The 27,499-nt window shown below is 41.5% G+C and overlaps 1 protein-coding gene across 2 annotated transcripts; it reads right to left on the bottom strand.

Moving 5' to 3' along the window:
* Positions 1 to 104: 104 nt before the first annotated feature.
* On the bottom strand, positions 105 to 26,632 carry pfkfb1 (6-phosphofructo-2-kinase/fructose-2,6-biphosphatase 1). 2 transcript variants are annotated; one of them, XM_034173370.1, is made up of 14 exons: positions 26,440 to 26,632; positions 10,671 to 10,796; positions 9,677 to 9,773; positions 9,480 to 9,546; positions 6,862 to 6,936; positions 6,699 to 6,755; positions 6,338 to 6,459; positions 6,015 to 6,222; positions 3,842 to 3,988; positions 3,203 to 3,307; positions 2,982 to 3,111; positions 2,824 to 2,886; positions 2,673 to 2,737; positions 105 to 560 (listed from the first exon to the last, which is right to left on the bottom strand). In XM_034173370.1, the coding sequence occupies exons 1-14, from the start codon at positions 26,498 to 26,500 to the stop codon at positions 501 to 503; spliced, it is 1,383 nt and encodes a 460-aa protein (XP_034029261.1). In that variant the 5' UTR covers positions 26,501 to 26,632; the 3' UTR covers positions 105 to 500. The 2 variants fall into 2 exon arrangements, with proteins under 2 accessions (XP_034029261.1, XP_034029260.1); XM_034173369.1 differs by lacking the exon at positions 26,440 to 26,632 and adding an exon at positions 19,975 to 20,132.
* Between the last annotated feature and the right edge of the window lie 867 nt (positions 26,633 to 27,499).

The raw sequence follows: 27,499 nt of genomic DNA, 5'->3' as shown, positions 1-27,499 counted from the left end.
TCTTGAGACATCGCACTACCAAGTGAAAACGGATGGACATGCTGATTACTGTATCCCCCCATATTTCATACTGGAGGGATAAAAAAGAATGAAAGAAAAAAAAATCACATTTAGGTCATTTCAATTGGTAATGTGCACATGACCACCGGCCTTTGTTATTGTATCAATACAGCAGTTGCAAGAGCATTTAAAGACCAAGTTCATATAATGACAACTTCACCATAATTTTAAAACATTACACTTTAAAATGCTGAGAAATTACAGTCAAGTGATACTGTAAAACACTGCACAGAAATGCTGAAAACAGCAAGAACAGTCAAGCTTCAGTCACTGCAGGACGAGTCCATCTATGCTTTTATAAGCAGACGCTTGTTTCCTTTGTGATTTTTTTCTCTCCTTCCTCTTCTGCCTCCAGGACATCCTAAGTTTTGATTTCCAACACTGCTACATAATGAAGCCAAGAGCTTAGTTCACATAATCCAGGTCTCCCTGAACAGTATTTATTTGTGATCCGGGACTGTTTGCAGGGCTTCTTCTGGTTTTCTAGCGATGTCAACATTCTGCAATTACAGCAACATGAACAAAGAAGATCCATTAAATACACATTAAGTGGTTACAGTGATGCCAAATAGTCTGTGAACCCATGACCTTTTACATGTGTAAATTTTGCCTTGACATCAAATTAACAAAATAAACCAGAGCACCGCGCTCATAGAGCGCAAACCTCTGCCAACACTAGTTTCCAGATTCACAAATTTTTACTTTGGTAACAAATTTCAGGGTCAACGTCCTCTTCGAAGTGGCTTTTCATAAGCTAAAATATAATACAAAATATAGATCCACTAAATCTGCAATACGGATCAGATGCGGATCAACCATAGTCTATTCATTCAGAGTGCCAGTTTGCACCTCATTGTCATAAATGAGAGCGATTGAGGCACTTTTGATTGAGATATAATACAAAATGTACATCAAAAGGGCTTTTCAATATTAAGTTCAAATGTCCATAGAATCCACAATCCAGTCTGCATTTCATTTTCAAATATCAGAGTGATTGTGGCACAATTGATTAAGAAATGATGTAAAATATACATTAAATGTGGTTTTCAATGTTAAATTTAAATGGCCACAAATCTGTAATTTGGATCAGATCTGGATCAAACTATGTCAGTCCATAAAGGGTACCATCTTACATAATGCTCTCAAATATGAAAGAACTTTGATCTTGTTTGACAGAGTTATGAATTTTTGAAAATTCATTCAATGTTAAAGATAGGGATTTTTCCAATTTTCCAAGATTTTTCCTGACTTTGCCCTATTACCTTGAAAATGTAATCAATCGTTGCCTATCACGATATGAATCTTCAGTAAAAATTCCATAATGATATATGAAAAATTGTGGGCTCCAAAATTGTGGGCTCCAGGCTGTTCACAAACAGACAAATGGGGCAAAAACACAACATCTTCCAACTTCATTGGTGGAGGTAATAAAAATATAAAAGTCAAAGCAATAGCGTGCATAAGATAGATATGGATACCTGTAAGTACAACACAAGAAAATGATTACTTTTTCATTTACAAGTCACTGAAAATGTTATACGGTAAAGTACATTGCCATGTTTGCTGGTGAATGCAAAAATGCTGGTGTGAAACAGAATCCATGAAAATAGAGTATAAGTGAGTATAAGTATGTATAGATAAAGTAAAATTATTGCACAGACATTATTGCACAGATGTGCATGGGATAAAGCACAAAAGAGAGTGGTGGTAGATGTGGTTAGTGCTAAAAACATTTTGAGGCGTTATACAGTCTGACTGCAGTTGGAATAAATGACCTGTGGAGGCGCATTGTTTTGCACCAAGGGTGCAGCAATCTATTACTGATGGAGCTATTTAAGGCTCCCACTGTCTCATGTAGGGGGTGAGAGAGGTTGTCTATAATTGATGTCAGCTTAGCTAATATCGTTCTCTCATCCACCACCTCTATGAGGTCCAGATTACAGTGCAGGACAGAGTCCTTCTGACTAATCTGTTGAGTCTCTTCCTGTCCCTCTCAGAACTTCCACAGCCCCAGCAGACCACAGTGTAAAGTATGGCTGATGCCACCTCAGAGTCATAAAAGGTTTTCAGCAGTGTCCTGCACACAGCAAAGGACCTCAGTCTCCTCAGCAGGTGGAGATGACTTTGGCCCTTCTTATGCAGGACATCGGTGTTGTGCATCCAGTCCAGTTTGTTGTTAAGGTGAACACCCAGGCGTTTGTACTCTGGCGTTGACAACTGTCCATGCTGTAGCTGAAGTCTGATGTGTCTTTGTAATCTTTGGTTAACAATGTTGTGCCTTTGGTGGTGCAAGAAAACATCAGCTGATCCTGTATGTAAGAATCAGTTCTATGCAAAAATATGCACATATGCAAATTTCTCAGCGTTGCACCCAGTGAGTCAAAACTTCACACATTTTTGAGAAATGTTGCTTTCTCAGAATGTCAAAGATGGGGAACAGTTTTAGAGGTGACAGGAGAGATATTCAAGGGGTGTGGCAGTGACGCCTCCCTGGCGTGAATCAGAGAAATAAACCTGATCAATCACCATTATTTGAAGATGCTGAGATGAGATCGGGTTTGTAATGTGCTCAGAAGTATCAGTCCTGACATGTGCACATTTGGGTGACTCACCAGAGGTCGTTCTCTGTGGGTGTTGACTGCGTCAATATTGAGGAAAAACGACTCAACTTTACATCCTTCAGTTGCAGAGAAAGTCGCAGCATCAGGGAAAAGTTTCCACACAGGATTCCAACATTTCACATTATAAGGTCGAAATACCTACCGTAGGCTATCGGTGTGAGCTTGAGCACCGTATGAAGGGGGCATCGTAGGTAAGGCAGCTCGTCTAAACATGATTCAGTAATATTTGGACATTACACGTCTGTCAGTGTATTATAGCAAGACAAAAATAGAGGAAACTGGCCTGTGCAAGTTCTCTACCTGCAGATTTGTCTAGAAAGTAGGCCAGCAGGCAGCGCATCACAGCCTGGTGACAGATTACCAGAACGTTTTCCTGCCGTTCCAGCTCCATGATGACGGGCTCCAAACGATGGACAAGGTCCTCGTAGGACTGAACGACAGATTAGTAAAGAATTCACCAAAAACGGCTCAACCAAAGACTTATATGTACTTAAAATACCACAGTATGATGGAGCACTTACTTCACCCTTTGGGTAACGATAACGATACTTGTCCTGGTCTCTTAGTGCAAACTCTTCTGGGAGGTTCTCTTGAATCTCCTCATATGTTAGCTCCTCACAAACACCCTGAATGAGGAAATGTTAACACCATAAAAAATGTTTAGTTTTTTTGGGTGCAATACTTTAATTCTTCAAATAGTTAACCTGTGAAGTGTAGAAACAAACAGGACGGTTTATACATGTCACTGACAGATATGATGACGTATAAGGAACATTAGCCTTAGTGGCGACCAGCAGTGATGGCCAAATGAGGCTTCACAAAGGATATGCTGTTTTTTCTGAGACCACTAGATAGCAGCATTTAAAAACTGTTAAATGCACACTACACATCAATTTGTTTGGAACTCTATTTTGAAAAAAAAAAAAAACCCATCTTGTTGTCTAAAAAACCCTCCCCCAAAACAACGGTAAGTTCATCTTCAGCTACTGGTTGAAAATGTTTGTACCCAGCTATGATACCCAATCAATGACTGACTGACTGACTCCATTAACCCAATGCTTACTGTGCTAGGGTGGAAAAACAACAACAAATTTCCAATTATCTCCCCTTGAAGATGCTGGAACAGAATTATTTATAAAACCCTCAAACAATGAACTCACAGCATCTATCTCATTGAGGGCCTTCCACTGTTCGTACATGACTCCCAGAGGCTCTGCAGTCTGTATCGTCCTCTTCATGTGGCTCGTCCAAACCTTCAGGTCCTTGATTTTCTGACTGTTGAGAAAAGCCGCCAAAGCTACGGCATACTGGAGGAAAAGAAATGTGGTTGTGATTTTTTTTTTTTGGACATTTTGCATGAAATGACTCAAAAGATCAGAGGTGAGAAGATGTCAGGGAGAAAAACCTGCAGGACAAAGCTGCCTTGCACCAAATTTTGAATTTTAGATTATCTTTGTAGCACGAACACATGCACACTGGACTTACTATCTACCCACTCCTCGTATCATTATTCTGACCTGGCTTTATTCTGACCTATCCTACACTTCGATATTTTATGAACCTCTTTTAAAACATAAACCAGAACAAATCAAAATCCACCACCAATTTCAAACATATACACACACCAACACTGTTATGTGTCGGACGCAGCCCGGAGAACCGACCAGCGTTTGAAGGACCCAGTATAAAATAAGCAGAGCACGGTACAAAGGATAACAGAGTTTAATGAACATAACAGTGCTGTGAAAAATATAGAAGTGCGCGGTCTGGCGTGGTGGATTGCGGTGCGCTCCCAGCAGCGCTAACGGTCCGGAGCCAGAACTGGTTCGGACTCAAGGACCCCACCGACACCCCCCAGGTGGCCGCGACAAACCGAGTCTGTGAAAGAAGGAATCATTATGTGAGTCCACACTCTACACACAGAGAGAACGCTCAAAGGTGTACAAACAGCAAACACTTCCTGGCTTAATTACTAATCAGCTTCCCACCCTGCAGGCATGGAACATCCAGTTCACAAACTCACTGCAGCGGAAGCTGATTTAAACAACCAACATACATCTCAATATAATAAGGTGTGAGGGACACCACATTTACTGACTGTATAAATGTTAGTCACAAAATCTAACGTACCTCAGGAAGTGTGCTGACGAGCGTGAGACCTCACCCCCTCCTCTTTCACAGACCATGCATCAAACCTGGACGTTCTCTGCATCCACTGATGATGAGATGGCTCCCGAGACGACAATCTCACCCGTCTGGTCACAAGGTCGAGTCTCTGGCAAATACACACTGTGTACTCCAGTCTTAAATGCCACCATGTTCCAATCCATGTAGATGCACCACAGCTGTGAGTCCTGATGAGCTGCAGGTGATCAGCCTCAGGTGATCAGGGTGAGGTCCTGATAAACTCAGCTACACAGCCACTCAGTCCCAAATGCAAGCCACCTGGAAGGAAAAACAAAAGACAGAAACAAAAAGGCAGCCAGGCCCCCCAGCCATACAACAAACACATATAGTTCATTTGAGACAAAAACATAACTAATTTATAAGCAACAGAAAATTAATATGTTTTCAGATGACTTTAAAAGCATCCAAAGTAAGCCTGCATTCTGAGAACACAGTGCACAGGAAGGAACATAAGGCTTAACAAGTTCTTCAAGACAGGTGGGTGCACAACCATTCAAAGCCTTATAACTCAACAACAAATCCTTAAAATCTGATCAGAGTGGGACTGCCAGTATGTAGACCTGGGTTTGACTTATCATCTGCATTATCCCAGTCCACCCAGCTATACAACAACCTCTCATGACATCTTTTTATGATATCACATGAAACTAAATTGTGATATTTCAAGCACATTCCTACAAATATCCACCTGCATGCACAACACACAGTTCCCATCTTAGGGTTAGCTTTGGAATAAGAATAATATTTTGCATAAGATAAGTTTTGCTTAGGGTGATGTCATCACTGCTTGTCAGCTGGCAAATAGGTGGAATATGTTCAAATTTTGCTGCATTACTTTTCATATGTTTTACTACAATTTTTTGTGAGAATGACCTGTGCTGTAAATGGGTACTGGCCTGTGTTTGTCCCATCCAAGTGGAGTCACAGACTCTTATTCCCTTCATGCTGTGGCGGTCAGAGCTAAGCACCAGCCCGGTGGGCATTGGGACCTGTGTAGGACTCGCCACAGACAGCCTGCACTTTTGTAAACTATTAACTCTGTCTACTTTGAAAATTATGTACTTGTTCTCCACAATGTTTGTTTGAACATTTTGGTCCAGCTCTCTGTCCTCCTGACACCCTGGTTCTTTGACATGGACCTCTTACCATATGACCCCTGGGGGACAGGCCAGAATCTCCACCAATGCGGCCCAGTAGATTGAGTTTGCTCTCTCCGTGGCGGCTCAGGTAGATGGATCGTGGAGTTACGTGGATGTTCATAAGGTAGTAGACTATCCTGCTCTGAATATGGTCTTGGATCAAATTCACCAAATATCTCATGCCCACATTGAAGATCTTGATATAGGAGAGATTCCTGATTTAAATTTAACATTGAAGAAAAGCATTAATGGCAAATGTGTGAAAATGTTTTGTATTCTTCTTGTTGCCTTTTTGATTTCACATGAAGAAAAACATGATGGATCCGTTACCTGTCTGCTTCATCATCTATTGGCACGTAGCTTGACCTGTAACAGTCAATCCGCTTGGTGAAGTCCTGCATGGCTTCATCTATATCGCGATCCACGTAATCTGGGCTCCCGAATTTCACTTGCTGAAAAGGAAGTTTCAAAATGGCCTCAAATGGTCTCAGTGAAAAAAACTAAACAATGACAAAACTCTGATTCTAGCAGCATATAAAGTATTTATATCACTCTGTCATTTTAAGACTGATGAATTGACAACCCGATTAGGCAAAAGCTCAAAAATGTAGCCTCAGCCACCATTAAGCTGCACTCAAGCGTCCATAACCTATAACATGCATTAAAATATGTCGTAAAGGGATTTTCTTACCTTAATATTCTCTGTGATGATTTCAGGGTCGTCACAAATTGACTCCACAAAGAACACCTGTGTTCAGGCAAAACCCCTGATTTAAAATTTGTCAGAGTTAAGTGATGTTTTGTTAATCTCATCCTCAGATATCACAGTAGTACATCCACAGGTGTGTACTTGCCTTGTACCCTCTCTCCTTGGCAAAGTTTAGAATGATCGCCCTCCTCTCCCTGGTGGTGTTAGTAGCATCAAAAACCTTAAAGGGACGACACCAAAGGGCTGAGCAACAACGCTGCCACATAATAACGGCAAAGATTCACTCATGACTTTTTACAATGGAGCATCTGAAATGTACAACAAAATATAGCATAGTGTGAGGTAGTCCGTAGGTCTGTTCCCAGCCTGATTTACAAACAGTTGTGTTATAGTGGAGCTGAAATGGAAGCCTAGAGCTGTTTGCAATTGTGCCTCTGAGAGTTGAAATGAATCAATCAAGATGTGGTGGTAGTGTAGACTTTTCAAGGGATTAAAAAATTGCTTTAGCAATGAACTATAACTCCATCAGAGTTGTCTGGGTGTCTTAGTGGCTTCCCTCACTGGTCTCTTTCTTGCACACTCACTCAGTTTTTGAGGACTGTCTCTGCCAGACAGTTTACCTGTTGACATTAGAAAATCCAGTTCAGTTGTGTTTTTTAAGGCAAATCTTAAAACCTATTCATTTTCTTCCATTTATCATTAGTTTTATTTAGTCTGACTTACTATCTGCTGTTCGCAATTTTTATTTGTACTTGACATTTTATATGAACAGTTTTTATTGTGTTTTATTAGCACTTTTCTATTAGCACAGGTGGAGGTGATGGTCTAGTGGTTAAGGTGTTGGGCTTGAGACCAGAAGATCCTGGGTTCAAATCCCCGCCTGACTGGAAAATCACTAAGGGCCCTTGGGCAAGGTATTTAATCCCCTATTGCTCCCGGTGTGTAGTGAGCGCCATGTATGGCAGCACCCTGACATCGGGGTGAATGTGAGGCATAATTGTAAAGCGCTTTGAGCATCTGATGCAGATGGAAAAGCGCTATATAAATGCTGTCCATTTACCATTTACTTTAATTTTTCTCCTTAAAGTACTATATAAATATGTATTGTTATTATTATTATTATTATTATTATTATTATTATTATTATTATTATTATTATATTGTTTGTATTACTTAATCATGTAAGTGATGTACAAGACTGTGACTTGGAAAGCCCATGAGATGTCTAACTTGTCCAATGACTAATGACCTTTGAAAATAGAGACAACAACAACATCAACAACAAAAATCTTTTTGTTAAGCCCCTTGAATGAAAGTTAAAAGTCTCCACTTGAGGCACATCTTCATTGTTATGTTTGCTAAGTACGTAATACAATCATCAGTTTATTTATTTATTTGTCTGTCTGTTAGCAGGATTATGTCAAAACTATTTCAATTTCAATTTATTTTCATTTATATAGCACCAAATTACAACAGAGTTGCCTCAAGGCGCTTCACACAAATAAGGTCTAACCTTACTAACCCCCAGAGTAACAGTGGTAAGGAAAAACTCCCTCTGAGGAAGAAACCTCAAGCAGACCGGACTCAAAGGGGTGACCCTCTGCTTGGGCCATGATACAGACACAAATTACAGAACAATTCACAAAATGAATATACAGGAAATGTTGCCGGTCCACAGGACAGTTTCTGGAACAGATACCACACCCATCTCTGGATGGAGCCGCACGTCAAACAAAGAGAAAAGACAGAATCAAGCATCAGAAAGACAAAAAATACAGTGTAATTTGTCAGCATTAAACAACAAGAAAAACAGAAGAAATACTAAGGTGATCGCCGGCCACTAGCCCTGAGCTTCACTAAAACACCCAGAATTTAGGTAAAGTTGAGGCCGCAGCCCGCTCCAATTACTAATAAAATGAATTAAAAGAGTAAAAAGCGTAAAACAAAACTGTACCAGTATGCTAGTCATACAAAAGGGAAAATAAGTGCGTCTTAAGTCTGGACTTGAAAGTCTCCACAGAATCTGACTGTTTTATTGACGCGGGGAGATCATTCCACAAAACAGGGGCACGATAAGAGAAAGCTCTGTGACCCACAGACTTCTTATTTATCTTAGGGACACAAAATAGTCCTGCACCCTGAGAACATAAAGCCCGGGCCGGTACGTAAGGTTTAATTAGGTCAGCTAGGTAGGGATGTGCCAGTCTGTGAACAGTTTTATAGACTAGTAGCAGAACCTTAAAATCTGATCTCACTGGGACAGGAAGTCAGTGAAGAGACGCCAAAAACTTCTCCACAGATTTTGATGAAATTGTCACCACAGATAGATATTAGGGCATGGAAGACCACTGAATTCTGGAGTTGATCTGGATCTGGATTGGTGGGCATCAGAAATCTCTGAGTGGTGATGCACAGAGGCAAAATTAATTTTTTTCTGTCGCTGTCCAAATACATATGAACATGACTCCATGGTGTGAAGCTACTTCATATCATAATTTTGTTTATAACAGGGGAGTTTCTTCATGTACACACCTAGAAGTGTGTTTTACTTAACTGTAAGCAATAAACGTTGCACAATATGACCTCTGGACCATAGTGTTATGTAACACATATAAACCATTGCAGATACTCGATGCACCTGTGTGAGTCATAAAGATTATCTATGTATGATCTGACAAGTTTCCTTTTTTTTGTTGTGTCAGTAAGATGTCGGTGTGTTTTTATTGTGAACAGAGGAACAGTTGCAGTTGTCCTCTTACTCACTGCTACTTGGCCCTGGTCCTTTGTGAAGTAAGCAGCTACATCTTTGAGAGCAGCTGCTGCACAGGCCCTGAGAGAGAAGTTACACTCATATAGACAAAACTGCAAAACACAAGTGCACCATCAATAATGATCCAACGCAGCAGATGACATATGAAACGGTGCAGCTCACGGTGCAGCTGATGTGCCGTCCTTCTTACTTGCGGATCCTCATGGCCTCCTCATTTTCAGGATTGAAAAACTCAAAGTTCTTATAGAACTTGACCGCCTCCCTTCGGTACTGGCCCACATTAAACACTAGTAGGAAATAGAGGGCTTTAGAAGTAGGAACAAAAAGGATATAAAAAATCATTTGTTAAATTAACAGTTTCAAACATTGTGATTTGAGAGTTTGGTTTTTCAAAATACAAGGGTTTCCATGAAGCATATATTTGCTGCTTCAACTTGCAGAATTTGGAGGGTACTAGAAACCTGCTTACTGTAACTGACCTCCTCCTCCTTTGCTCTCTTTTCTTTTTACACTAAATGCACACGTTCCTTTCTGCAGAGTTGTGTGCAGGTTTGACCAGGTCCACCAGGTGGCAGACAAGAAACATGTAATTTCAATCACACCTGCTCCTAATTTTTCTATCATCCTTGCAGCATCCACCAACCACCCAGCAGGTGGCAGACAGGTTCACGAGATATTGCATAAACAAGGACTGATTTGGTGGGTCAAAGTTCAGCCAATTTGAGTCTGTTTCTCCTCCTTATAAATCCTTTGATTGTGTAGATGTATAGAATGTTGTTTTTGCAACCCAGTCTCACAAGTATTTTTTCGTGCTCCCGTCACGAAATCAATCAAATTTTTATGAGGGGGCATTTTTTTTTTAACTTCCTATTACCCCTAACCATAACCACTCCAGACTCCCCTGCATCACTTTTAATGTGCAGCCGTTGTGGAATGTATTAGAATAAATTTGTGCTCCCCTTACGAAAATGTTTAACTTTTCGTGGCAATATCACAAACCAATAGATAAATGTGTATTTCATGCTGCTGAATCATGACATGCTGTGGGATATGGTAGTGTTTTTGTGTAATCATGTTAAGACAGTGAAGAGGTTCAGTGATAAACATTTATCACATGTTGCATTTTACAATTTGCATCAATTTGTTATCTTTTAAGATCCAAAGGAGTCACTTTGGAAGCTAACCTTTCGTAGGAACCCCGATCCAGTTCAGGTATCGAGCCAGCTTCTTGGAGATATAGGTCTTCCCTCTGGCAGGTAGTCCCACCATCACGATCATGGTCGGACAGTTACAGAACTGAGGGACGGCGGCTGAGAACGAAAACAAGCACACAACCACGTGAAACTGCAGCTTGTGAACGGTACTGGTGAGAGAAACGAGTCTTTATGTGTGATAAGTGAATTTTCTGTCCAACACATACTGGGAAACAGAATGATATGACCATGATTGAAAGTAAATACTTACATAAATAAATTAAAATCAGTGAAATAAGTCTTAAATGTGTTGCAAATACAAGTTTTGACAAATAAACAAATTAAACATTCACTCTGAACTCGGACTACATCAAAGCTGCTATTCTGGCACTAACAGTTTCACTGCACACTGGATGCTTTGCTCCTTGATCAATAACATATATTTACCGTGTGTGTCACGAAGCAGAGATAGCAGGGTATTGTTTTCACTGGAGTGTGTGTAGACAAGAAAATTCAAAAACAGCGAGAAGGATTTCCTTCAAACTTGGTGGAAAATTTACTTGGATAGATATCTAGAGGTCATTAGTTTTTTGGAATAGTTTGGTCAAAGGTCAAGGAAAACTCCACCCAGAAAACATCTTTTCACATATATTGCAACAACCAGGGAGTATTGCTGTGACGAATATTGACATCATGCCTCTTACATCAGTGGTCTCTGATCACTCGCTTATTAAGTTTACAGTTTCTCTGCCGTGTTTAGTGGAACAACAACCTTATATATCACTACGGCGATGCATCAACTCCTCAACTAAGACTGAACTCGAAGCTCGACTGCCCGATATCTTAGCTTCACATTTGACAAATATCCAATCAGTAGACAGTCTTGTGGACAGTTTAAACTCAGTGCTCAAAACTACACTCGACATGATTGCACCACCTGTGTTCAAACCGCGCTCCCCCAAATCACAGTCACCTTGGTTCAATGATTACCTGCGTGACCTCAAGCATAAGGCAAGAGGTCTAGAACGGAAATGGCGTTTAAAATTAGAAGTATTCCACCTTGTGTGGTGTGATGCTATCTTAGACTATAAGCATGCATTATTGGCTACAAAGTGGACCTATTACTCTGATTTGATCAATAAAAACAAGCATAACTCAAAGTTCTTGTTCAACACGGTGGCAACACTTGTTCATGTACAACCATCTGTAGTGAAGGTCAAGGTCAAGGTTTACTTTATTGTCCCAAGGGAAATTTGTCTTGGGCTTGCAATGCTGTGATTAGAAAAGTAAAAACACATACAATCATACAACAACCACATAATATACAAGAACACAGGAAACAGTCAGTTAAAATTAGATAATCTTCAGTGAGGCCCCTCGATGTCCAGTAATGCATCTGTAGGTACTATCCAACTATGTTTACAGATACAGGGGCGGAGGATTAGCAGCAATCTTCCATTCCAGCTTATTAATTAATCAAAAACCCAGACAGAGCTTTAATTCATTTGAAAGCTTGTCTCTTAGTCTTGTCCATCCAAATTGGAAGTCCCAAAAACCAGTTTTATTTGTTATTATCTATCGTCCACCTGGTCGTTACTGTGAGTTTCTCTGTGAATTTTCAGACCTTTTGTCTGACTTAGTGCTTAGCTCAGATAAGATAATTATAGTGGGCGATTTTAACATCCACACAGATGCTGAGAATGACAGCCTCAACACTGCATTTAATCTATTATTAGACTCTATTGGCTTTGCTCAAAATGTAAATGAGTCCACCCACCACTTTAATCATATCTTAGATCTTGTTCTGACTTACGGTATGGAAATAGAAGACTTAACAGTATTCCCTGAAAACTCCCTTCTGTCTGATCATTTCTTAATAACATTTACATTTACTCTGATGGACTACCCAGCAGTAGGGAATAAGTTTCATTACACTAGAAGTCTTTCAGAAAGCGCTGTAACTAGGTTTAAGGATATGATTCCTTCTTTATGTTCTCGAATGCCATATACCAACACAGTGCAGAGTAGCTACCTAAACTCTGTAAGGGACATAGAGTATCTCGTCAATAGTTTTACATCCTCATTGAAGACAACTATGGATGCTGTAGCTCCTCTGAAAAAGAGAGCTTTAAATCAGAAGTGTCTGACTCCGTGGTATAACTCGCAAACTCATAGCTTAAAGCAGATAACCCGTAAGTTGGAGAGGAAATGGCGTCTCACTAATTTAGAAGATCTTCACTTAGCCTGGAAAAAGAGTCTGTTGCTCTATAAAAAAGCCCTCCGTAAAGCTAGGACATCTTTCTACTCATCACTAATTAAAGAAAATAAGAACAACCCCAGGTTTCTTTTCAGCACTGTAGCCAGGCTGACAAAGAGTCAGAGCTCTATTGAGCTGAGTATTCCATTAACTTTAACTAGTAATGACTTCATGACTTTCTTTGCTAACAAAATTTTAACTATTAGAGAAAAAATTACTCATAACCATCCCAAAGACGTATCGTTATCTTTGGCTGCTTTCAGTGATGCCGGTATTTGGTTAGACTCTTTCTCTCAGATTGTTCTGTCTGAGTTATTTTCATTAGTTACTTCATCCAAACCATCAACATGTTTATTAGACCCCATTCCTACCAGGCTGCTCAAGGAAGCCCTACCATTATTTAATGCTTCGATCTTAAATATGATCAATCTATCTTTGTTAGTTGGCTATGTACCACAGGCTTTTAAGGTGGCAGTAATTAAACCATTACTTAAAAAGCCATCACTTGACCCAGCTATCTTAGCTAATTATAGGCCAATCTCCAACCTTCCTTTTCTCTCAAAAATTCTTGAAAGGGTAGTTGTAAAACAGCTAACTGATCATCTGCAGAGGAATGGTCTATTTGAAGAGTTTCAGTCAGGTTTTAGAATTCATCATAGTACAGAAACAGCATTAGTGAAGGTTACAAATGATCTTCTTATGGCCTCGGACAGTGGACTCATCTCTGTGCTTGTTCTGTTAGACCTCAGTGCTGCTTTTGATACTGTTGACCATAAAATTTTATTACAGAGATTAGAGCATGCCATAGGTATTAAAGGCACTGCGCTGCAGTGGTTTGAATCATATTTGTCTAATAGATTACAATTTGTTCATGTAAATGGGGAATCTTCTTCACAGTCTAAAGTTAATTATGGAGTTCCACAAGGTTCTGTGCTAGGACCAATTTTATTCACTTTATACATGCTTCCCTTAGGCAGTATTATTAGACGGTATTGCTTAAATTTTCATTGTTACGCAGATGATACCCAGCTTTATCTATCCATGAAGCCAGAGGACACACACCAATTAGCTAAACTGCAGGATTGTCTTACAGACATAAAGACATGGATGACCTCTAATTTCCTGCTTTTAAACTCAGATAAAACTGAAGTTATTGTACTTGGCCCCACAAATCTTAGAAACATGGTGTCTAACCAGATCCTTACTCTGGATGGCATTACCCTGACCTCTAGTAATACTGTGAGAAATCTTGGAGTCATTTTTGATCAGGATATGTCATTCAAAGCGCATATTAAACAAATATGTAGGACTGCTTTTTTGCATTTACGCAATATCTCTAAAATCAGAAAGGTCTTGTCTCAGAGTGATGCTGAAAAACTAATTCATGCATTTATTTCCTCTAGGCTGGACTATTGTAATTCATTATTATCAGGTTGTCCTAAAAGTTCCCTAAAAAGCCTTCAGTTAATTCAAAATGCTGCAGCTAGAGTACTGACGGGGACTAGAAGGAGAGAGCATATCTCACCCATATTGGCCTCTCTTCATTGGCTTCCTGTTAATTCTAGAATAGAATTTAAAATTCTTCTTCTTACTTATAAGGTTTTGAATAATCAGGTCCCATCTTATCTTAGGGACCTCGTAGTACCATATCACCCCAATAGAGCGCTTCGCTCTCAGACTGCAGGCTTACTTGTAGTTCCTAGGGTTTGTAAGAGTAGAATGGGAGGCAGAGCCTTCAGCTTTCAGGCTCCTCTCCTGTGGAACCAGCTCCCAATTCAGATCAGGGAGACAGACACCCTCTCTACTTTTAAGATTAGGCTTAAAACTTTCCTTTTTGCTAAAGCTTATAGTTAGGGCTGGATCAGGTGACCCTGAACCATCCCTTAGTTATGCTGCTATAGACGTAGACTGCTGGGGGGTTCCCATGATGCACTGTTTCTTTCTCTTTTTGCTCTGTATGCACCACTCTGCATTTAATCATTAGTGATCGATCTCTGCTCCCCTCCACAGCATGTTTTTTTCCTGGTTCTCTCCCTCAGCCCCAACCAGTCCCAGCAGAGGACTGCCCCTCCCTGGGCCTGGTTCTGCTGGAGGTTTCTTCCTGTTAAGAGGGAGTTTTTCCTTCCCACTGTAGCCAAGTGCTTGCTCACAGGGGGTCGTTTTGACCGTTGGGGTTTTACATAATTATTGTATGGCCTTGCCTTACAATATAAAGCGCCTTGGGGCAACTGTTTGTTGTGATTTGGCGCTATATAAAAAAATTGATTGATTGATTGATCATATGAGACACGCTAACAATGGCATCAGTAGTGCCAATGCCCTCTTTATATGCAAATTGCAGATGATCCAGATGAGGAGACACTTCTGATTTCAACCTGTTCACTATAATTTTCTCGAAGCATTTCATGACAATACTTGCAAGGCCACAGGTCTATAATCTTTGTTTGTGGCTGTACAAGAAATCTTTGGTATAGGTATAATAATTAACTTTTTCCAGAACTTTGGAACTACACAGCTTGTGGCAGACAACTGAAAAATATGGCAAAAGGCTTTAGCTAGCTGCTCTGCACAGTTTTTAATAAGGAAGGCTGACAGGTCATCTGGACCAGCAGCTTTTTTACTGAGACGTTGCTAAAAATAGCTTGAGTCTCCTGTAAGTCAATGTCATAACTTTTAATATCAGTGTCCACCATTAAATCAAAACTAAAAGCAAAGTTCATGTAATTTCCAACATCAAACCTCAGAAAAAATTCCAAATTCCTCATCATTCATAGTTATCAAGCGCTGTTTGTGTTCATGCGTGTAATCCTCTTCATTGAGTCCCAAAGTTTTTTGTTGTCCATTGAGCTTAGACTCCTTTCCAAGCGTTCACACTCCTTTTCTCTTGCATTTTTAAGCACAACATTTAGTTCCTTTTGGGCTACAGCTGCTGGTATTCTGTCCTTGTTTTTAAAAGCCATTCGCTGTTTGTTTATGCTGTTTTTTTTTACTTCACTAGTTATATAAAACTTATAAAACTAGTCCGCTCTCATTTTACAGCACAAGATTTCCTGGATTACTTTGAGAAGAAAATAGAAGACATCAGGTTAAACATATCCCAGCATGCCTTAACCCAGCCACTACACCCTGCTGTTGATGTGGGCGCCACTACTGAGGTATTACCTAGATTTACAGAATTTGACAGTATCTCACTAGGCATGCTGACAAAACTCGTAACATCTACAAAAACCACAACCTGTTTATTTGATCCTATACCAACAAAACTGTTTAAGGAGCTGTGGTCCACTCTTGGGCCGACTGTGCTGGAAATTATTAATCTTTCATTAACTTCTGGATCTGTTCCTAAATGTTTCAAATCTGCAGTGATTAAACCATTACTTAAGAAACCTAATCTTGACCCTAGTGTATTGACAAACTATTGGCCGATATCAAATCTATCATTTTGGTCTAAAATTCTTGAAAAAGTGGTGTCACGGCAACTCGTGGAGTATCTTACTGAGAATAATCTCTTTGAGCCACTGCAGTCTGCTTTTAGAAAATATTATTCCATAGAGACGGCTCTCACTGAAGTGGTGAATGATCTTCTGCCTACAATGGATTTGGACACCACTACGGTTCTGGTGCTGTTAGATCTCAGTGCTGCATTTGTTACAGTGGATCAGAGAACCGTGGAGAACATGAAAAAATTGCGGGCCGGTATGCAAGGTTTAATTAGGTCAGCTAGGTAGGGAGGTGCCAGTCCGTGAACAATTTTATAGACTAGTAACAGAACCTTAAAATCTGATCTCACTGAGACAGGAACCCAGTGAAGGGATGCCAAAATGGGTGTAATGTGGCCGAACGTTTTGCTTTGTGTCAAATGTCTGGCTGCAGCATTGCTATGGCTGCTATGCTGATGATACTCAGTTGTACATGCCGATAACTGCTGGTAATCCCATTCACATAAAATCCTTAGAAGATTGCCTTGCATCATTGAGAAGTTGGATGTCTAGAAACTTCCTACTTTTAAACTCTGATAAGATTGAAATGATGGTTCTTGGTCCAGTGAGACATTGGCATCAATTTGACCAGTTAACACTCAGCCTAGGCTTGTGTGTCATACATCACACTGACAAAGTGAGGAACCTTGGGGTAATTTTTGATCTTTCGTTGTCCTTTGACCTCCACATTAGAAATATTACGAGGACTGCTTTCTTCCACCTGCAAAATATAGTGAAGATTCGTCCCATCCTGTCTGTGGCTGATGCTGAGACCCTGATCCATGCATTTATCTCTTCTAGATTGGACTACTGCAATGTTCTATTTTCTGGTTTACTGCAGTCCAGCATTAGGGCTCTCCAATTGGTTCAAAATTGTTGTGTGAAAGTGTAGTGACACGGGCCCACAACAGGGGGCGTAAATGAACGGTCAATGGAAATAAAGAGTAACACTTTTAATGTTGTGAAATGTGCACAACGGATACAGATACAATTCAATACTACAGTCATTTTGTATAGTTGGTGTCGTGTGGGCAGGCTCGAGGATAGGAGACGCCTGTCCAGATAAGAGTCGGGACCCACACGATTTCCACCGGCAACGGATCTGGAACACACCGGAGCCGCCAAGTCCCGAGTCACCAGGTGGCCACCGTCTCCAGCTGTCAGATCGGGTACTGCTGGCAGGAAGCAGAAACAGTCAAGGGTGGGTGTGTGCACACACCCAGCAAACAGTCAGCAGAGTTCTGATAATGAAGGGAGAAAAACACCACCTCCCACTTCTCACAATATCACAGTCGTGCAGATCCTGATTTCACTTAACAGCTGAGGAGTGGAAACGTCAACTCCTCCTGACCAGCTGCAAGTGTACTGAAACGTCTGCAAACTTAGAATATAAAGTACAGCTTTTTGAGCTTAGCAGCAAAGTACGTTGCAACAATAAGCTTAGCTGAAACAGACAAAGACGGCTGAGAGTTTACCTGAGTACCTCAGAAGATTTCTCGGCAGGGGTGTGGTGTCTTCTCCAGGCTTTTATGGATGGCTAGATGAGATGATGAAGGACAGCTATCAGGGTCCCTGGCGGCGAACTGCGCCCTCTGGTGCCTGAAGCCCGTCTACAGGCAGAACGCCCTCTGGTGTTGGCCAGCAGTACCTCCTCTTCGGGCGGCCCACACAACAAAAATGCTGCAGCCAGACTTTTGACACGAAGCAGAAAGTTCGGCCACATTACACCCATTTTGGCGTCTCTTCACTGGTTTCCTGTCCCAGTGAGATCAGATTTTAAGGTTCTGCTACTAGTCTATAAAATTGTTCACAGACTGGCACCTCCCTACCTAGCTGACCTAATTAAACCCTACGTACCGGCCCGGGCTGTGCGTTCTCAGGATGCAGGACTACTTTGTGTCCCTAAGGTGAATAAGAAGTCTGTGGGTCACAAAGCTTTTTCTTATCGTGCCCATGTTCTGTGGAATGATCTCCCTGTGTCAATAAAACAGTCAGATTCTGTGGAGACTTTCAAGTCCAGACTTAAGATGCACTTATTTTCCCTTTCGTATGGCTAGCATACTGGTACAGTTTTGTTTTACGCTTTTTACTCTTTTAATTCATGTTATTAGTAATTGAAGTTCCGGGTCTTTTAGTGAAGTTTAGGGCTAGTGGCCGGCGATCACCTTAGTATTTCTTCTGTTTTTCTTGTTGATTATTGCTGACAAATTATACTGTATTTCTTGTCTTTCTGATGCCTGATTCTGTTTTCTCTCTGTTTAAGGTGCAGCTCCATCCAGAGATGGGTGTGGTATTTGTGCTGGAGACCTTCCTGTCCTGTGCACCAACAGCATTTCCTGTATATTTGTTTTGTGAATTGTTCTGTAATTTATGTCTGTAGCATGGATCAAGCAGAGGGTCACCCCTTTGAGTGTGGTCTGCTTGAGGTTTCTTCCTCAGAGGGAGTTTTTCCTTACCACTGTTACTCTGGGGGTTGGAAAGGTTAGACCTTACCTGTGTGAAGTGCCTTGAGGCAACTCTGTTGTGATTTGGCACTATATAAATGAAAATAAATTGAAATTGAACTGAACCAGAAAGCCTAGATGGATCAAACTTGGTGGAAATATTTCTTGGATAGATACTAGAAGTGATTAGATTTTGGAGTAGTTTGTTCAAAGGTAAAGAAAAACATGGTTTGAATAACAAACACCTTGAAAACACCTTTTTTTGTGAATGTCTCAAAAACCAAGAAGCCAAGATGGATGGTCCAAAGCAGATATTGATCAGCAAAGGATTTGTGATTGATTGGTATGAAAGGAAGCCACACATACTTCATTACAGATGTATATTTACTTGTACATATATATGATGGTGTATAGGGCGCACAGGGACTGTTTTAAGTGGAGAAACCTGCACACAGCTCCTGGTCAATCTCCCAGCCAAGTACTAATCAGGACCTTGTCTGCTTCACGTCTGAAAAGTGACTGGATCAGATCTGCTCAGAGGACCACGGCTGTGGCACATTAACAATAACATATAATTGCATCAATTCACTTGATAGTTACTTTTATCCAAAAACTCTTGTACATTGGAGAAAGTAAACATCAGCAGAAAGTGCAGCAAACCTGCAATTTGAAGACAACCACGGCCCGACCTATGGACACTTCTGGACAGAATTTCAGAGCATCTGCATGTTTTATACTTAGCCCTGACCCAGTTTTTTGGCTGCTTATCTGTCTGTGCTGCCAGGAAGAAATCCCAAACCCAAAAACCATCTCTGCATCCACACAGTGAGAGAGAGCGTCAGCCTGGAGGGCTGTTCGGTTATGAATGGAGCACGCTGCATCAGCAAACCCTCTGAGCCTGGACCCAGTCCCCTCTGGTCCGGCCTGGTTGTTGGCCTGATACCTGCGTCCCCCAGCAGGACTCAGCTCAGCCCTGAATCGAGATGAGGAGACAGATTTGTGCTGAAGCTCTCCCCACTGCTAATTATCTGATACAAACCATAAGTTCACTTTCTGAAACAGGAAGCAAGAATCTGTAGTAACGTACTAAAGTCAGCTGCCACTTTGCCACTTACATGCCCTCCTGTGGTTCAAACTGCAGTCCATCCATGGCACCCAGAGCTTGTGCAGAGGAGTCTGGGTGAGTTGCATCTCCTCTGTGGAGGCGTTAAGTCTAAGGGTCATGATGTCTGGGTGGTAGACGGGGGAGTGAGACATGGAGCCTGTCTGTGCTTCCCTGAGCTCTAACTGCTGTAGGTCACCTGACTGTTGCCAAGGAGAAGTGCTTAAGGAGTGCAGGGAGGGGTATGGACCACGCCACCCACATCCTTCTGTATATATCTTGTGGTTTTAAAGGTCTGAGGAGAGCTGCGTAAATCTTTGTGGTGATGTCAGAGAGCAGGGATCTGGTCCAAATCCTTGCTGTACATCTGTTTCCAGTTAGCAGGTGTTCAAACAAACTGGGTCCTGCGTTGTGCACTGTAGCGGTCACCAACCTGCCCCTACAGATCAACCATCCTACGTGTTCCTGCTCTACCTCCCCTGATTAGTTACGTCTGACATCTGACAGCTCTTGATTGGTTGAACATTCCTGGTGTCTTAATTATATCTGAGCAGAGTTGGTAAGCAGGGAAACAGGCAGAGGAGATGACTGTCAGGAGCAAGCTTGTGACCACTGGTGCATCCATGTATGGCCACCAGATGGCAGTGAACCCTTACTCTTATGTCTGGATTATTGAAGGAAGTAGCAGTTAAGAAAAACATGCTGGTTCTTCAGCACAAAGTCCCTGATCCCATGTTTTCTGGATCTATTAACATATGAATGTCACACCAAGGACGCACTGATGTGGAGGACATGATGACACAATGGCAGGCTGCAAAGAGGCATATTAGACTGAACAGCTGCCCAAAATCCACACGGATGGCGGTGTCTCAGAGGTACCGAGAAGGTCCTGTTAGACATTATACTGTACACAAACAGCCAGTGTGCCTTTAGGTTTACTTCAACGTTTGACCTGGAGAAAGTCAATTCAGCATCACCAATGTGTGCATGGTTGTAGACTGTGGGAGGACACCGGCACGCCCAATCACAACTCCCTCATGCATACTCAGAAAAACACACAAACTCCACACATGAAGACTACAAATGGGTTTGAACGAGTGGTTGACCAATGTGGGTTTTTCAGTGACTACTGCTTTTTTTTCCATTTGCAGGTGATACAATATAACAATTGGATAACAAGAGCAATCAGAGATTTCTGATGTCCACCAATCCGGATCTGGATCACCTCCAAAATTCAGTGGGGTCTTCCATCCCCTAATATCTATCTGTGGTGCAGACTTGGTGAGAATTCCTGCAGTAGTTTTGAAGAAATTCTTCAAAGCCTATATAAAAGGAAATCTTGCTCTAGAATCCGGATCTGGATCCAGATCATGTCCAAAATTCAGTGGAGTCTTCCATGGCCTAATATCTAGCTGTGGTGCAAATTTGGTGAGAATTTGTGAAGTAATTTTGACGTAATCCTTCAAAGCGTGTATAAAGTGAAACTTGATCCAGAATCCAGATCCGGATCCAGATCACCTCCAAAATTGAATGAACTCTTCCATGACCTAATATCTAGCTGTGGTGCAAATTTGGTGAGAATCTCTGAAGTAGTTTTGAAGTAATCCTGCTAACAGACAGACAAACAGACAAATCAATAAACACAGATAATTTTATTACGTCCTTGGCGGATGTAATAAATTCAACACAACACGTAAATGAACATTTATGTCCCGTGGCTACTGTCTGCAGATCACCAGACTGATCAAGTCTTACTGTTTTCCGTCTGATAACGCTCCAAATATCAAAACACCCAGTTTTACTGTTGCATGAAAAAGGACACAAACATCTTTCCACATAAACACAGACAAGATCACGTGTCAGGAGTCAGCTTTAAAAACTGGCCTCATGAGCACAAACTTCAGCCAAGGCTGATGATCCAAAATGCATTTAATCATGTTAATTAATCAGCCACCCACTTAATCCATCTTCTATAAGTTAGAACGTTTTTTTTCTGCGAGCTCACACCACCGATCACTGCACCGCACTACAACCACTGTAGTCAGGAGGCCTCGTTTATAAAACTCTGCTTCAAATCACAACTAAAACTGTGCATGAACAAAGGCAGAATTGTGCATTTGCATTCTTTTTGCCAGAGTTATACATCCTGCTGTTGACGCCCATCTTTGGCCCTTAATGGATGTAGACACCCTCAAAATATCATTTGGATATAATACCTGTCTGTTTCCTCACAGAGAACACAAAAATGAAGAATCAAAACACAGAAGAGCCACAACTCCATCAAATAGGAAAGTGAGACATCGATTGGAGAGTTAGAGAAAAGAAAATGTTTACTTTGGTGGTGTTTTTTTGTTGTTTTTTTTTAATCACAACAAAAGACAAGTCACAAACAGGAAAAATAACAGAGGTTATCAACGTGTGACAACATATAGCACCGATAATCAACCAAACAAATACATCAAGAAATAATATTAACTAGCGTGTTGCCTGTGGGGATCCACGGGCTCTAGATTGGGTAGTGTTTCTAAAATAGGTAGCTGACATTTTTTCAAGGGTGGTAACAAATTATGCAATCAAAAGCCCAGGTGTACAGGAGAGGTCCACACTCTCCTTAAAGAAGGCAACGCCGCCTTCAGGTCCGGTGACAGTGAACGTTACAGCACTGCAAGAGCCAGACTGAAGAGAGGCATCAGAGTTGCCAAAACAGCTCATAAGAGGAGGATAAAGAACCACTTCAACAACAACAACCCACGCAGGGTGTGGCAGGGCATCCAGCAGATTACCAACTATAGAGGCAGCAGGTGCACCGTAGGAGAAGGTGACACTTCACTGGCGGAACAACTCAACTGCTTCTTCACCTGCTTTGAGGTGAGCACTACCAACTGCCAGGACATTATCACACCCTCTCCTGTTTGCAACAACAGCTATATGCTCACTGTACAGCAGCATGAGTTGAGGCGGATGCTCAGTAGAGTAAATCCTAGGAAAGCTGCTGGCCCAGACGGCATCACAGGAAGTGTGCTACAAGTCTATGCGTCACAGCTTTCAGCCATTTTCACAAGACTCTTTAACCTGTCATTGTCCAAAGCCACTGTTCCACCATGCCTCAAATCTGCTATAATAATTCCCCTGCCTAAAAACACCTTCCGTCACTAGCTTAAATGACTACCGCCCAGTGGCACTCACACCAGTGATCACCAAGTGCTTTGAGCGGTTGATTCAGCAGCACATCCTAGCTAGTCTCCCATCCATCTTTGATTCACATCAGTTTGCATACAGAGCAAGAAGGTCTACAGAATATGCCATCATCACTGCTCTCCGCAGTGCACTGTCCCACCTTGAACACCAGGAGAGCTATGTGAGGATGCTCTTTGTAGACTTCATCTCGGCTTTTAACACCATCATACTGGGGCGACTTATCACCAAACTCACTAACCTGGGGTTATCCCCATCCATCTGCCAATGGATTATGGACTTCCTCACCAACGGACCTCAATCTGTGAAAATAGGCAAACACATCTCATCCCAACTTATGCTCCGTACCAGCTCCTCCCAGGGCTGTGTACTGAGTCCTCTGTTGTTTTCTCTGTACACTTATGATTGTACCCCCACCCACCCTACAAACACCATCATCAATCAATCAATCAATGTTATTTATATAGCGCCAAATCACAACAAACAGTTGCCCCAAGGCGCTTTATATTGTAAGGCAAAGCCATACAATAATTACGGAAAAACCCCAACGGTCAAAACGACCCCCTGTGAGCAAGCACTTGGCAACAGTGGGAAGGAAAAACTCCCTTTTAACAGGAAGAAACCTCCAGCAGAACCAGGCTCAGGGAGGGGCAGTCTGCTGCTGGGACTGGTTGGGGCTGAGGGAGAGAACCAGGAAAAAAGACATGCTGTGGAGGGGAGCAGAGATCAATCACTAATGATTAAATGCAGAGTGGTGCATACAGAGCAAAAAGAGAAAGAAACACTCAGTGCATCATGGGAACCCCCCAGCAGTCTAAGTCTATAGCAGCATAACTAAGGGATGGTTCAGGGTCACCTGATCCAGCCCTAACTATAAGCTTTAGCAAAAAGGAAAGTTTTAAGCCTAATCTTAAAAGTAGAGGGGGCGTCTGTCTCCCTGATCTGAATTGGGAGCTGGTTCCACAGGAGAGGAGCCTGAAAGCTGAAGGCTCTGCCTCCCATTCTACTCTTACAAACCCTAGGAACTACAAGTAAGCCTGCAGTCTGAGAGCGAAGCGCTCTGTTGGGGTGATATGGTACTATGAGGTCCCTAAGATAAGATGGGACCTGATTATTCAAAACCTTATAAGTAAGAAGAAGAATTTTAAATTCTATTCTAGAAGTCTATTCTATTCTATCAAGTATGCGGACGATACAACTATCATCGGTCTCATCTCAGGGGGAGACGAGGCACCTACTGAGAGGAAGTCCGCAGACTGGTGGGGTGGTGCAAGGACTGCAATCTTATCCTTAATACTTCCAAAACAAAAGAAATAATCATGGATTTTTGCAGAAAATAGTCAGAAATGGAGCCCCTTTACATTAATGGGGAATGTGTGGAGAGAGTTCCTGCTTTCAAGTTCCTGGGCATACACATCACAGAGGACCTCTCTTGGTCTGTCAACACCAATCACATGGTCAAGAAGGCCCAGCAGTGACCTGGATGAGAAACTGCTGGTGTCCTTCTACCGCTGCTCCATTGAGAGTGTGTTGGCCTACTGCATTTCCACCTGGTATACCTGCTGCTCAGCAACAGACAAGAAGGCTGTACAACGCATTATTAACATCACCCAAAAAATCATATGCGCTGCCCTCCTTGCAGGACATCTTCATCTCTGAAGGACCCCTCACACCCTGGTCGTCATTTGTTTGCACTGCTGCCCTCTGGCAAATGTTTTAGGTCCATCAAATCATGCACAAATAGATTCAAAAACAGTTTCTACCCCACTGCAATATGGACACTGAACATTTCCAATCATTTTCACACATGGTCCATCTAGATCTGAGAGACTGAGCCCTTCTGAGGGTTGGACTGCATGTACTTTATGCACTTATGCACTTTTTCCAGTCGACCTAATCTGCTATTCTAATTGAGTATGGAGAATGTTATGTGTACTTGTATTTATGTGGGGTTTCTGGGGATAGAGGAGGGCAGTGAGGGGAGATGTGTAGGTTTTTCTTTGCATTGTCATATTATTTTAGTACTTTATTATTATTATTATTATTATTATTATTATTATTATTATTATTATTATTATTATTTATTTTAGAGCACCAAGAGGATTGCTATCCAATTTCATTGTATTTTGTACAATGACATTAAAGAATTCATTCATTCATTATTAGACAGGGGGCTCTGCTGCTGCTGGGTGGGCATTGGGTGCCAGTTCCAGCTGGCACTCAGACTGGCAACCCTCTGCACAGAATACCAGTGCATGCACATGATAAATTAGGCCCAAGATATTTAAAGCAATGTTTGCACAGTGGCAATTTCTCATCTGGGGAAACACTACGCTGACCATTTGGGAAAAGGTCATAGAGATGGTTCATGACATTTGGACAGAAGGCTCTTCCCCTGCTCTCGCTCTCTCTCTTTATTTGTAGCATTATTTCCTGTCTTTCACATGCAAATATGAAATATGTTGGTTATCCCAAGGTCAAAGAGGAAGCGTAGAGGTGACCGAGCTTTTTCAGTCGTTGCCCCGAGACTGTGGAATGATCTTCCTTTGCACATTAGGCAGGCTGATACTCTCTCTGCTTTTAAATCTTCTCTTAAAGCACATTTTTTCTCTTTGGCTTTTAACGCAGCTTGACACTGTTTTGTGTGTGTGTGTGTGTGTGTGTGTGTGTGTGTGTGTGTGTGTGTGTGTGTGTGTGTGTGTGTGTGTGTGTGTGTGTGTGTGTTTGCTTTTAACTGTAACTTTTTATTTATTAAATTATTTTAACTTGCCTGTTTTTGTTGTGTACAGCGCTTTGGTTGTTGGTGCATTTTAAGTGCTTTATAAATAAATTGAGATTGAGATTGAGATTTCCCTGCAGTTTTCGAAACAACATCAAGAAGAAAGAACTAATTACGGAGTGAGATTCTTGCAGAGGCCACAGCTTTTACAGGTTGGCTTCTGACTTTGCAGATGATTAAGTAAAATATGTGCAAACTTTTTGTGTGAAGCAAGTTGCAAGACTGAACTGGAGTCGGTTTATTCATTAACATGCATCACACATTTATAAACGATAAACCGAGAAACTGAAATGGACAGAAAAGCAAAAGCAGACATCCAGAAACTGAAGCGTGACATTAGTTTGGCTGCGTGAAGCGCTGCATTACGCAACACATGGAGTCGAAATTAACTCCTTCACGTCTGGGTGGCACTGAGTAGAACTGAGTACAGCATGTGTCACATACTAGTAGGAATGCGATGTTTTTTGTTTTGTTTTTTTGCTCCTCCCTGCAGAGTGAACTCACCTGCACTGTCACGTCTGTGACACCTCGAGTGTTCCTGGGTGAGGTCCATTCTGTGCAACATCCAATGAAGAATCCAGCTTCAGACCATCAACAATCAGTCTCATGTATCTGGTAGCTGCAGAACTGATGCTGTTTTTTTAAGAAACTAGACCCCTCTTCTAAAAGTACCCCGAGTCCCACCCCTCTGAGCCCAGATTTTTAGTGGCACATGGACATATGATAGCTGCAGACCAGCCGTGTCATTTGCTGTTTGCCAGGGCCAGAGTTCACAACGTACCCTGAGGGTGAGGGAGAAGCCGTCCTCACTGGGTTTGTCATAACAAGCACAAAGGTCGCTCAGAAAGAGATTGTTGTTGCGCCACACGTCAGGTTTAATGTAAATCAGTGAAGGTATGATTGCTTACAGTGATTACTATCTCCAGTGGAGAGTACAGGGGCAAACACTTGTAGTATTTAACGCTATAGTGTGTAGGATGTAGTGTCACCTAGTGGTGAGGTTGCACATTTTTTTAATGTGATTTATTTGGCAATAAAATACAAGACAGCTACATAAAATACATACATACAAGATAAAAAAAAATTGCCAAGGATAACACAAAAAAACATAAACACTTATTTCCAGTGTGGTCCTCAAAATTATTGAATTATTGAATTATGCCATTGCTGATCATGATGCTGTTGTTACACACACACACACAAACACACACACACACACACACACACATATATATATATATTCCATGTTCTCCATATTATTCCTGCGGTTTCCCTCTGGGTGCTCTGGCTTCATCCCACTTCCAAAGGCATGCAGGTTAGATTAATAAGTGAGCTGTACAACCCCACTTCCAATGAAGTTGGGGCATTGTGTAAAATGTAAATAAAAACAGGATACAATGATCTGCAAATCCTCTTCAACCTATATTCAATTGAATACACCACAAAGACAAGATATTTCATTTTCAAACTGATAAACTTTATTGTTTTTGTACAAATATGAAATAGATGCCTGTAACACGTTTCAAAAAAGCTGGGACAGTCTATGTTTGCCACTGTGTTGCAT

The sequence above is a fragment of the Thalassophryne amazonica genome, chromosome 6, assembly GCF_902500255.1.
Source record: "Thalassophryne amazonica chromosome 6, fThaAma1.1, whole genome shotgun sequence".
Lineage (NCBI taxonomy): Eukaryota > Metazoa > Chordata > Actinopteri > Batrachoidiformes > Batrachoididae > Thalassophryne > Thalassophryne amazonica.
The sequence above is the reverse complement of the archived record's forward strand: the minus strand, read 5'-3'. Positions and strand labels throughout refer to the sequence as shown.

Bases quoted from the DNA above. Each gene is read 5' to 3' on its own strand.
- pfkfb1 (XM_034173369.1), bottom strand. From the start codon at position 20,116: ATGTCTCACTCCCCCGTCTACCACCCAGACATCATGACCCTTAGACTT. The intron at 10,797-19,974 runs GTAAGTGGCAAA...TTTCGTTCTCAG, and splicing joins TTTGAACCACAGGAGGGCAT to CCGCCGTCCCTCAGTTCTGT. The intron at 9,774-10,670 runs GTTAGCTTCCAA...ATTTCCTACTAG, and splicing joins GATCGGGGTTCCTACGAAAG to TGTTTAATGTGGGCCAGTAC.